This window comes from Rhinolophus hipposideros (assembly GCF_964194185.1).
Source record: "Rhinolophus hipposideros genome assembly, chromosome: 2".
Lineage (NCBI taxonomy): Eukaryota > Metazoa > Chordata > Mammalia > Chiroptera > Rhinolophidae > Rhinolophus > Rhinolophus hipposideros.
The window spans coordinates 51,132,111-51,145,142 of record NC_138048.1 but is presented as its reverse complement, the minus strand read 5'-3'; the positions used below and the strand labels follow the sequence as shown (position 1 = coordinate 51,145,142).

General features: G+C 40.7%; 1 protein-coding gene across 2 annotated transcripts in view; it reads left to right on the top strand.

Annotated features, from left to right (window-relative positions):
- Nucleotides 1-13,032, top strand: part of LMLN (leishmanolysin like peptidase) — a 70,876-nt gene that overhangs the window by 27,666 nt on the left and 30,178 nt on the right. For both annotated transcript variants that reach the window (XR_013994650.1, XM_081068853.1), the window contains exons 9-11: nt 3,265-3,382; nt 7,937-8,044; nt 11,028-11,104. Coding sequence is in view for 1 of the 2 variants with exons in the window: in XM_081068853.1 (XP_080924979.1) it covers nt 3,265-3,382; nt 7,937-8,044; nt 11,028-11,104 (303 nt within the window). In the remaining variant the exon portion in view is untranslated. The remainder of the gene's footprint in view (nt 1-3,264; nt 3,383-7,936; nt 8,045-11,027; nt 11,105-13,032) is intronic.

The window sequence follows — 13,032 nt, the reverse complement described above, 5'->3', positions numbered from 1 at the left end:
AATCAGTAATGTTGTAAAGATTTCGTAACTTATCTGATGGACACTTGTCTTATTGAGGAGACCACTTCATGAACAGTGTAGTTGCCTGACCACTGCGGTGTACACCTGAAGCTGAAGCTGAATAGTGATGGGTGTTGACTGTGGTTTAATATATATATATATAGTCACAGGATGTGGAGTGCAGCGCAGGGAGTGGGGTCAGTGGAACTGGGGCAGCTATGTGCCATGTTGGGGGGGTGGTAGATTGGGGGAGTGGGGCTGTCACTTTGTGAAGGGTGTAAATAATTATTACATTGTTTTGTACACCTGAAACTAATAATAATAAGAAAACATAAACAAAAACAAGATATGGTATAAAAGCTCATTTAGCTTCACCTTTCATTTTACAGACGAAGCAGTTGAGTTGCAGAAAGCTTAAGTGACTTGTCCAAAGAGACAGAACTCTTCTTGCCAGGCAGGGCTCTTTTCCACCATGTTGTAACCTGTATTACTTTACAGTAGAGGCAGGCCATGGGAAAATGAGGGTTGGTTATATTTTGGTTTATTAACAGTTATTGCCTACACATGGAAATATTTACATGTAAACTGATATTTTATATGGCATATCATATTAGCTGTGATCTAGAAGTTCAGGGCCTAAAATAAATAATATTAAGAAATACTAAAAAATTCTCAAGAATTTTATGTAGGGTATCAGTCACAGAACTGTAACCATTTGCATGTATTCGTATAAAAATCTCTAAATGAAGAGCACATGTCCACAAAAAGACGTGTATAAGAATGTTCATGGCAGTTTCGTTGTTAATATTCCCCAAACAGAAACTACCCAAAGGTCCATCAATAGTAGAATGGATAAATTGTTATATTCCTATAATTGAAAACTGCAAAGCACTAGTAAAATATATACTGTTGCTGCCTGTAATAACGTGTATGAATATCACAGATATAATATTGAACAAAAGAAGTCAAATAGTCCATTTGTATGGAATTTAAAAGTGGGCAACAATTAAAGACAGCTTAGTGGTTTTATTTGAAGGGCAGGCTGTTAAATGCCGTAAGTTGAGCGTCCTTTCCAAAGGTGCTGACACTTTCATATCTTTATCAGAGTAGTGGTATATAGGTATAGAATAAAAAATTAATACTTGATGTATATTTTACTTGAATTACAAAGATGTCTATTAAAATGGGTAGAATTAAATAAATATTGAAGCAGGTAACACTTTATTCATCATAATATTTTTTTAAAAGATTTTATTGGGGAAGGGGAACAGGACTTTATTGGGGAACAGTGTGTAATTCCAGGTCTTTTCTTTTTTTCTAAGTCAAGTTGTTGTCCTTTCAGTCTTAGTTGTGGAGAGTGCAACTCAGCTCCAGGTCCAGTTGCTGTTGCTAGTTGCAGGGGGCGCAGCCCATCATCCCTTGCAGGAGTCAAACCTGCAACCTTATGGTTGAGAGGATGCGCTCCTACCAACTGAGCCGTTGCAGGGGGCGCTGCCCACCATCCCTTGTGGGACTCGAGGAATTGAACTGGCAACCTTGTGGTTGAGAGCCCGTGCTCCAACCAGCTGAGCCATCCAGAAGCTCAGAGGCAGCTCAGCTAAGGTGCCGTGTTCAATCTTAGTTGCAGGGGTGGAGCCCACCGTCCCTTGCCGGACTCGAGGAGTTGAACGGGCAGCCTTGTGGTTGAGAGCCCACTGGCCCATGTGGGAATCGAACCAGCAGCCTTCGGAGTTAGGAGCACGGAGCTCCATCTGCCTGAGCCACCGGGCCAGCCCCCATCATAATATTTTTTTAGAGTACATGTGAAGAAACGAAATTCTAATATAGAAATAGATGTTTTCCTTATGGATTGTGTTTATTTGGTGGTATGGGAGAAGTCTGGTCTTTCCTAAGAGTTGTGGTCTTAGGGGAACATATAAATGTTGAAATGGGCATCAGATACATAGTGATGTAGGTCAGGAGGGGAGAGATATCCCCACCCAGGAACCACTGTCAAACTGATAAACTGCAGTGCTTTCTTGCATCGCAGATGCTCTTCCAAAGCAGGAATTTTACAGTATAAATGGAGATGATAGAGTAAAAAGAAATTCAGTTGTTAGACATACAAAGAGTTGGATTTGGCCCTAATCTACTTGGAGAAACTGTTAATCTTGAAGTATGCATGGTGAAGGGGATATTGGAGTAATCAATAAGGTAATATAGCTGTTTATTTTCTTGCTGGCTTTGTTCACTATTTATGTTTAAACATTGATTTGCCATGAAAAAAGATAAAAGGAATTAAGAATAGTCTCTCAATGGCATGGGTTTTCACCATGACTGTGGGCTTTTGGTTTTCAGGGCTGCCTTAGTACTGGAGAAGAGGGCATGGGAAAACACCACAAAGCTTACTGTTCTTACTGAGGTTCATCCATTTTTTTTTCTAGATATTTTTTCCTTTATTTTTTATTAATAGTTTCAAGTGTACAAAACAGTGTAATAGACATTTAAACCCCTCACAAAGTGATAACCCTCCTCCCTCCGTTTACTACCCCTCTGACATGGTACAGAGCTGTCACAGTTCCCCTGACTCTGTTCCTTACGCTGTACTCTCCACCTTGTGCACCCATTTTCTTAAATGCTTCCTGGATTGCTGTAAGCCTTTGGATAATTTCCGGAGTTCTGAAAAAGTTGATTTGGCCAATTTTGCTACTTTTCTTGTTGCTTTCATGAAGCAGAGAATTTTCAGAGGTCCTTACTCTACCATTTTGCTGACATCTATCTGGAATTCATTTCTGTATATGGGATGAAATAGGGATTTGACCTTTATTTTGCTAGATGAATAACCTGTTTCACAACACAGTTATTAAGTTAATTACACTTTTCCACTAAAGTGCCATCTTTTTTTTAAGTTTATATACTTATATACTTGGGTAGGTCTCTGGACCTGCTTTTAGTTTATACAGTAAATTTGTTAAAAGGAAGTAAGTCATTGTCACCTTAGCGTAAGTATTAGCTATGTGGACTTGAGCAAGTTACTTCCTCTCTCTAAGCTTCTCTTTATCTGCAAAATAGTGACGATACTCTCATAAGGTTGTTGAAAAGATTAAATTAGAAAATGTTATCAAAGTTTTTAAAATTAAAATTTTTTTAATTCTATATCATTAAATTCATGGACGTGGTACATAGTAAGCTCAAATATTTTAATTTCATTGATATTCATAAATACTTTTACATTTAGTGTGGTGAATTTGCAAAAGTGACTGTCTTCTTGTTCTTTAATTGCAGTCTTGGGTTGTATCAGTGGAGTGATAAAGTAGTTCGAAAAGTGGAGAGATTATGGGATGTTCGAGATAATAAAATAGTTCCACACACTGTGTATCTCCTAGTAACACCTCGTGTTGTTGTAAGTATTACTGAATTTATTAATGTCTCATGAGCTGTCTGTTCTTTTCCTTCATTATGGCCCTTTCTTTACTAATCATTATTGTCTAAGAATGTATGATTAAATTTTAGAGCCTATAGTAGGAAAAATAGTATAAAGGCAGTACAATAAAGCCACAGGCACAGAGAAATCCAAGGAAATGGAAATTTGGCAACGACTCCTTGTTACCATCCTACCCACTACCTTAAGCCAGTGCTCCTCTGTTGTGACACTTCTTACAATTACTGGTACTATTTGTGTAATTGCTGATCATTTCATTTGGAGTCCGTATTACTCAGAGTTCTCCAGAGAAACAAAACCAACAGGATGTGTTGACAGGGAGGGAGAGAGGGAGGGAGGGAGGGAGGGAGGGAGACAGAGAGAGAGAGAGAGAGAGAGAGAGAGAGAGAGAGAGAGAGAGAGAGAGAGAGAGAGATTTATTTTAAGGAATTGGCTCATGCAATTGTGGCGGTTTGGAGAATCCATTGGAGAATCCATAAGTTGATGGCAGGCTGGAGACTCAGGGAAGAGTTGTAGTTTGAGTCCAAAAGTAATCTGCTGGAGGAAATCCTTTTTGCTCAGGTAAGGTCAGTCTTTGTTCTGTTAAGGCCTTCAACTGATTGGATGAGACACAACTATATTATGGAGGATAATTTTTTTACTCAAAGTCTACTAATTTAAATGTTAATCTCATCCAAAGGCACCCTCACGAAAACATCCAGAGCAATGTTTGGCCAATTACCTGGGTGCGTGGCCCAGCCAAGTTGATATAAATGAACCACCACAGAGTCCCTTTCACACCCCTATGTGATGACACAAGCCTATTGTCCCTTTCTCCTTCCTTGATTGAACACACCTCTCTGCCTTCTGAACTTTGCACTGCCCTTGGCCTATTTCCCATGCCTGGAAATCTTTAACTGAAGAACAGATAGAACCAAATAAACAAAATTTTAATTTAACGAACAACTTAATTTTCCTACAAATACTATGTCCATAATAAGAACAGTTTATATCTACATTAAAATCATTGTTGACACAAGAGTTACAAGTGGCAGTTGTACTGGTCTATAATTTTTTTTGAAATATATGTGACTTAAAGTCAAAATCTTCAAATAGAAAAAATATGAAGAGAAATAGTAGTTTACCAGCAGTGTGACAGTATCAAAAATATTTTATTTAATTATATTAAAAACCATATTTTTAAAAGATGTTCTCTGTTTTCAACAAAGTAATTCTTTTATTTATTTATTTTTTTGAGGAGACTGAGTTAGCAAGTTTATTAGCAAAGAGGCGTACAGGCAAAAAGAGATTTTCCTGGGCAGTCTGCTAGAGACAACTGCCTTGATTTCCTATTCAGTGAGGGTTTTTTATCTCGTTGTATTGGGGGCAGGGTGTTCCTTAGCTTGCAGGGAGTTGCCATTACAGTTGGTTTCTTCTTAGTCCTGTCTATGATGTGATTAAGCTGTTTTTGTAATTCTTTTTAGGCACCATGCTAACCAGGGGATTCAGAGCCAAGCAGTTAATCTTTAAGCTCATTCCTGTTAACTCCCAAGCCCGGTCCTGTTAACCCTTTACCTTTCTCATCACTCCCCCATCTCTGATCGGCAATAAAAAATCTTTTAGCATTGGGAGGAGGGTTCAACTTCTGTAACTGCTTCAGAACTGGGGAGGGGCATGGAGCTGACCCTAGCTATGAGATCGCCAGTCAAGGATCGTGGAGCATCTTGGCCTCGGAAAATCCGGACAGTCTCGTCCAGGACTAGACCTAGGGACTGGACCAAACTGGGGGCTCCAGGAGCTTGGAGCTTTGATCTGCATACGGGACTGTGGGTGGTTTCAGGGCTGCTGGTGAGAATGGGCTGGAGGCCTTGTATGAGCATAATCTGGTTGTGGAGAAGGGGTTGATGTTTAAATGCCTGTAAACGGGATGCTGTAAACTTTGTTAGTAGATTAGTTGAAGGGAGACTCCCTCGCTGGGATTTCCTGATTCCAAACTATAGAGTTAACTTGGTCTCTAACCGGAGGAAGAATACAGAGGAGGTTAGTATTTACTCTTTGGCTGGGGAGTATCGGCTGCAAAGTAGCTATTAAAGTGGGGTCAGGTGCTATTTGGAGACAGGTTTGTAATCTTTACATGATATCTCGCCTTAATAGCGGAATAGAACATTGAGGTATGACTGAAAAGCTCTGAGTAAATGAGAGGGCACCAAGGCAACAATGTAAAGAAAGAGTGCTCCTGCAGGTTGTTGGGTTTCCCTCTATGCCAGTGAGAAGAGCAGAAGGAAGCATAGGGCCGAAATGTTGGATAAGAGCAGAAAGTGGCACCTCTATCAACAAGAAATGTAATATTCTTATGTGCTCCGGGAAGCATTACCCTGGGTTGGGTCTCCGCAACATTGGATGAACCCCCGGGGCCATCTGGTTGTCTGGTTCTTAGTTGACGATGACCGTTAGCGGCAGCTGATTGGAGGAGGCTCCCCTTTGGCCAGCGTGAAATCGGGATGGCCTCCCTGCTGAGGGGAGAGGGGACAGTTCTTCCAGTGTCTTTCCTCTTTGCAAAGGGCATATGGGCCTGGAAGCACCTTCTTAACCTGGCATAGGCAAGCCTTACTCCAGTGTCCCTCTTGATGGCAGGCGAAGCAGACGTCTGGGCCGTCTTCAGGGTCTCCTCCCGGGGGCGCGCACCCGGGTAAGGCTGCACAGGCCGTGCACTGGCAAAGGCAGCGGCCATTAATCGAGCCCTTCACAGGTCCTCCTTATCCCTCCTCACCCTCCATTAGGCAACTCATCGTATGGTCTCTCCGACACCTGCCTTGGGCTTGGAGCTGACAGTCCCAGTTGGGATCATGATTAGGGACTGCCTAATCATGTCCAGCTGCCAGTCTCTCTGCATATCTTTGAGCATGGGCCCATGTACGATTCTTCTAAAGTACAGCAAGTGGTGAGGATGATATGTATGTCTTGCCAGGTTAGGTCAAAGGCCATAGTAAGGCCCTGAAACTCCTTGATACATTTGGAAGGAGTAGGAACCAAATTTGGTTTCAGTCTGTGCTAAAATGCCATGGGAAGAGACGTACCCTGATAGTTTCCACGTCCCCATTCGCTACTTCGGGCGGGGGCGACATGGAACCTGCCTTGAAATGGTCCTGCTGCCATGGTCCCCGCAGGGCTTAGTACCAGACCAGCCGAATGCGGGGAGGAGCTGTGGGAGAGGCGGGTGGGGACGGGGTAAAGGAACCAGAGGAAGGAGGCAAAGATGGCGTGGAAGCCTGAGGAGGAGGAAGGCTGTTCTGGCCGTGGGGGAAAGTGGGATAAGAAAGGGTCATCAAGGGGGAGGTGGACTGCAGACATTTAGCCAAACTCATGTGGCACTGTTTTCGGAGGTCCGGGTCTTGACTCAGGATCATGAAAGCTTGGACATGGGACCTCAGACCATTTTTGTAGCCTCTGACGGAACATGTCTAAGTGCATGATGGCGTTCAAGTTAAGAGTTCCGTTGGTTGGCCAGACCTCCTAGTTCATATTGGGGCCAGGCAACGTTACAAAAAAAAAACCCCAATTTTGTTCTTTTTGAGAGGAGAGAGGTCAAATTTAGTCCAGTTTTTGAGGAAGAAGCTGAGAGGAGAGTCGTGTGGCACAGAAGGGCTGCACCCCTCATGGCTGCTGGGATTTCTGAACTGTGATAGCGGGGCCAGGGGATCTAGGAACGTCTCCCTAGATCTCCAAACAGCGAGTCTCAATCCCCGAAGTTACGGGACTATGCGCACCTTACTGTGTACTTCCGAGGGAGAGAGAGAACCAGACCATTAGCTGTGAGGGCGTACCTGCACCACGAAGGCCTAGGGTCGGGGACCCAGCCTGTGAAATTCCCCGCACCTCAGGGACTTCCCCAGGCATATCACTCTCTAATAGATCTGCAGGTGAGCTAATGGAGGTCACCCTGAAGAGCAGGGTCCAAAGTGACAGATAAGGGCGATAGAGAGGAAGGTAAGAGTCCCACACTGATTTCAGCACTGCACGTCCCCCTTGGTGAGCGGGTCAGGCTTTCGAGTCCACTAGGGAGTAGCCATAGCCAAGAGATGGCAATTCTTGACTTTCCCATAGGAGTCTGCAAGAGACTTGTAGAGTTGAGGAGAGAAAGAGGAGAATGAGACCTATTAGTGTATATGCATTTGCCCTGTATGAGCTGCTGCTGCCAACTGCACCACACATTGGAAAATAGGTCTCAGAGGGGATAGAACCACAGGGGAGGGACCCCAGTGGGGATACGAGAGAGCCTCCCATTATGGGGCCACCAAAATGTCAGTGGTCCCTCGCAGGTTGTGAAAGAATACAGGAGGCAAGAAAAAGGAGACTGAGCAAGTTTATCAGCAAAGAGGCATACAGGCAAAAAAGAGATTTGCCGGGGTAGAGTCTGCTAGAGAAAACTGTCCAAAGTAATTCTTTAATGTCTACTTTATTATATCTAGTGTGATAAAGAGTTTGCCATTATCTTACTGTACTTTTGTAGGGTTTATATTTTTTTCTGATTCTTAGGATGAAGCACGAAAACATTTTAACTGTCCAGTTCTGGAGGGCATGGAACTTGAAAATCAAGGTGGTATGGGCACTGAGCTTAACCATTGGGAAAAGCGGTTATTAGAGGTCAGTTTACTTTAAAATTTTACTACACATATTTTTTCTTTAATAAAAGTAATTCTTACTCATGGTAAAAGTTACCCGAACAGTATAATAGCTTATACAGTAAAAAAAAAAATTTAAGTCACTTTTAGCTTTCCAGATTCACTTTCCTGATATAATCACTATTTAAGTTTTTTGTATGTCCTTTCAGAAATGTATACATAGGTAGAGACGCACACTGTAACACACACATTTTTCAAAAATGGGTTCATACATTTATGCAACCTTCTCCACTTAATGATCTATCTTAAACATTTTTCCAAAGTAGTACAAGTGCCTCTGCTGTAATATAACGTATGCTTTTGTAAAAAAATACCTCTTTCTTCAAAATTGAAAACTAAACAGAACAAGGCTTGTAGGAAAAAACAAATACCAGAGTACTAAGAAAAGCAGTAAGTCACAAGTACTAGCTTGGTTTAACGAAATATCATATTTCCAATAAATAAGCTCCTTTATTTACTCTAGTATTTCTTTACTTAACAACAAAAAGCAGTGACAGATAGATGTGTGACTATAAATCTGAGTGATGGAGAAAAAGAGTAAAATGTGTAAAAATTAGAGAGAACCATCCAATAAGCTCTTGTAAGACAGCCTCTGGCCATACTAAGCCAAGTGAAAGAGCTTGGAGTGAACAGACATCATGCACAGTAGTACGTACAGCTTTACTCTGTTGCTGTGTTTAGTTGTCATAGTGTACTTTGTATTTAGTTGCTATTGCTCCATTGCACAAAACATTAAAATCTAGGGAACAATCATTGTGAACCAACATGATTCCTTATTATGCTGATGTTTCCTTATTACCAGCCTCACACGAGCTCATTCACATTACTCATTCATATGCTTTAGCAAAATAGACTATATTGGATCTACTCATTTTTTAACAGCTACATAGTATTAATATGAATGTAACAACAGTCCTGTGTAAATGAATGATTGTATTTTAAATTTTTTATTTTAAAATATTGTAATAAGCAACTTATTTATATCTGCAGTGCTTTTTTAGGAGTGTTGTTCTAGTGGGTGTTCTTAGGTTCAACTAAACCATCAAACAAACTAACAAAACCTAAACAGGGCCGGCACGGTGGCTCAGGTGGTTGGAACGCCGTGCTCCTAACACCGAGGTCATGGGTTTGCTTCCCACATGCTTCTCTACAGCTAAGATTGTGAACAACAGCTCTCCCCAGATCTGGGCTGCTGTGAGCAGCCGGAGGTAGCCAGTGAGAGCAGCTGTGAGCAGCCAACAGACGACTGGTGACCGACTGCCTCAGCTCGAGGGAGGTCAAGGCTCATAATACCAGCATGGGCCAGGGAGCTGTGTCCTACACAACTAGACTGAGAAACCATGGCTTGAACCGGAGTGGGGGTCGGGGGTAGGCGGAAGAAGGGGGAAAAAAGACCTAAACAAGCCACAGTGAATAAACATTCACGTAGAAGGACTAACTTAGAAGGATACAGGAAAGAAAGCACAGCATGCCAACATGGCCGTCAGGCATTTTTCTTGTGCTCCGTACAGCAGTCTAAAAGCTACTGTTTGTGCCTCTCTCCTTCCTCCTCCACAAGACCATAACAAATGGGTGCAAGAACCAACCTTGCTTAGAAGTATCATGTCCCAAACAAGAACCAATATCTTTTTTAATGGTTCCATACGCATAACTTCCAGATTCCTATAAGGGGCATAGCCCTAAGAGTCACTGCACACAGAGAAGTCCCAAACCGTGGCTTTGGGTATTCATGTTCATTTACAGTAATCCCCAGTCCAGAGGCATATCAAGAGGTCTTTTTCCCTGTGTACACAGTTCCCTGTGTACACAGTTCCCTGGTAACACAGTTGACATTTCATCTTTATTAGGTTTGCAGGGGAGCAGAATTAGAAAATTAACTCAAGGTCAGATTTGTTTACATAGAAAATGAAAGGATAAATCCCCGGAAGTGAAATTTCTGGATCAAAGGGTATATTTCTTTTCAGAGGTCTGTTAGGTTCTTTTGATAGTTGCGGCTTATATATATCATGACCCGCTTTAGCAAAATAATGAAAAGAGTGAAATTAATGCTTGTGCTGACTGTTGTTATCTAGGTGATCACAAAGTAACAGGGATGGAAACTTATGGAAGACACATTTATTTCTCCCATGGGAATTTCAGTTCCGTTATTTTCCTTAAGCAGTTTTCTCAAGTGAACCACTTTAGAAAGCCGTAGATTGGACAGAAATGAAAATTTATTTACTTCTCAGTGGAACTATTTTGTTAGGAAGGTGATGTTAAAGTACTTGAGATGACCATCTACTGTTCAACATAAAGATTTGAAGACGAATCGGAGCTGCCCAAAGATGGAATATGCTTTCTTAAGAGGCAGTGAAGTCCCTACCACTAGGTGATCTACTGGTAGGAATTTTATGATATGAATTAAAACATTGAGTAGATAGTAGATTTGATGATATGTTAAGTCCCTGTGCAAATCCTTTGCTCCTGTGATTGAGTCTGTGATACTTGTTTTGCATAGTAATGTGTATTTCTGTGATCACAAAGTTGAGGGCTATGATAGCATTCCCGTGTAACTCAGGTAAGTATACAACCCCCCCCCCCGCCATTTTCTGGGCATGTGTCTCAACCACCCACTTTACTTTGCCTAGATAGTGTAATATTTTTACTGTATTTCTGTTTCCATACATTTATCTTCATTTTCATCATTGCGTTCTACATGCTGGTTGTCGGCCATTCAAGGAAAATTGTATGCATCGTAGACATTTGAGGCAAAAAGTAGATTTTGCTTTAAGCTTCAATCTTGTGGCTTTAAAGAAGGCTTATGTATTTCACTATTTTAAGTGAATATTTATTTCATCAGCCTCTCACACTTGAGACATTTTAAATATACATCAGAGTAATCACAGAAATGATTGGGAGTTGCAAGGAGTCTAGTCTTCTAATTAAAATCTGTTGGTGATTTCCAGAATGAAGCAATGACTGGTTCTCACACTCAGAACAGAGTCCTCTCTCGAATCACTCTGGCATTGATGGAGGACACTGGGTAAGACAACTGTGAGATTACTTTATGAATTGTTTATTAAAATGAAATGAATATTGAGACTAATATTAAGATTAAGATGAAATGAATATTTGCTTAAGAAAATACTGACATTTTCCCCTGAAGTAAAATATACTTACTCTTTGAATTTTATGCAGTTAGCTATTCATTCAATAAATATTTGATGCCCTGAGGTATAGTAATGAATAGAACAAAATCCCTGGTGGTATGAGATTTATTTTCCAGTAAGTAGAGGCCACGCTAATATGAAGGAAAGGAAAGACTAAACAATTTTTTAAATTATAAATGAAATTGGTGATGTATAGATTCCTGGTTTTTAAAACAGTGGAACTAATATTGTTTTCCAATGACTCCAATGGGAGTCTTTTTCTTTGGCTCCTGAGTTCTTTTGACAAGACTGGTTAGTTTTTGAGAGCTCCGTTGCTCTCTGGTATGGCAGGATGTACCAGGCAGATCAGCACATCCTCTTGGATCTGGGTGTCAGCCAGTCTTTCAAGGAGCACTGCTTCCTTGTAATGGAGAATAGTTTTTAGAAACCACAACCTGGGCACTGTGTTCACTGCTACGAGGTTGTCATTATTTCTCATACTTTACAGTGGACCAAGTTAGGAAATTCATATATTTGTAAAGGTTGAAAGAGGAAAACCCACTGGATTCCTTGTATGCCATTATAACTCTGCCGTTTATCCCTGAATAAGCAATGGCCAGCAGACATAGTCCTACTGCTCTGCTTAACAACCTGTTTATAGCCTGTTTGTAAACAATGCTAGTGTCTTTAACATACCCATAAAGCACAGTGGAGTGTGTCAGTCACTAATAAAACCATGACACTGGTGAAATTTAAAGCATGTTTTCCTTTTTCTGAGGCAACACAACAGAAACATGGGCAATATGTTTCTAAATTTCTGGCAATTTATAATTGCAGACATGGAAATTAATTTTCATAAATCCATATGATTTCAGTGTAGCTTAACTGTAAAAGACATTATAATTTATCCATCCAGAAAGCTGTGGATCATCCTTGACAACTTCCTCTCCCCACCTCTCATCCAATCCATCGTAAATCTTGCTTGATTTTTAGCTCTTCAGTATCCTCAGTCTACTTTTTTGGTCACCACTGCCTTTATCAAGGCCACCATTATCTTTTGCCTGGGTTTTTATCTGTCTCCTGCATCTTAAGTGCTCCTTTTTACAGCCCAAAGGCCTTCATACATTCTATACAAGTGTCCTTTAGAAGTTTTTTAGGCATAGTATCTCACACAGCAAGAAATACATCATGACCAAATCACACACACACACAGTGATTAAGAGCAAATACATTGGCAGTGGTGCCAAGGCCATTCAATGGAGAAAGAATAGTTTTTTCAACAAATGGTAGTGAGATGAATGGATGTCCACATGCAAAGGAATGAACCCCTAACACACATGACATAAAATTTACTCAAAATGGATCAAAGACCCAAATATAAGATCTAAAACTACAAAACTCTTAGAAGAATACATAAGTGTCAATCTTCATGATATTGGATGCGGAAGTGATTTCTTAGATCTGACACCAAAAGCATAAGCAACCAAAGAAAAAAAAACAGATAAATTGAACTTCATCAAATTAAAAACTTTTGTGCTTCAAAGGATACGATCAAGAAAGTGAAAAGATAACTTACAGAATGGGAGAAAATATTTGCAAATCATCTATCTGATAAAGGGTCTAGTATCCAGAATATATAAAGAAATCTTATAACTCAACAATAAAAAGACCACTCAATTTAGAAATGGGTGAAAGATTTGAACAGCTATTTCTCCAAAGAAGATATACAAATGGCCAATCAGCACATGAAATGATTCTCAGAATCATTAGTCATTGTGCAAATGCAAATTGAAATGACAGTAAGATGCCACTTCACACCCAC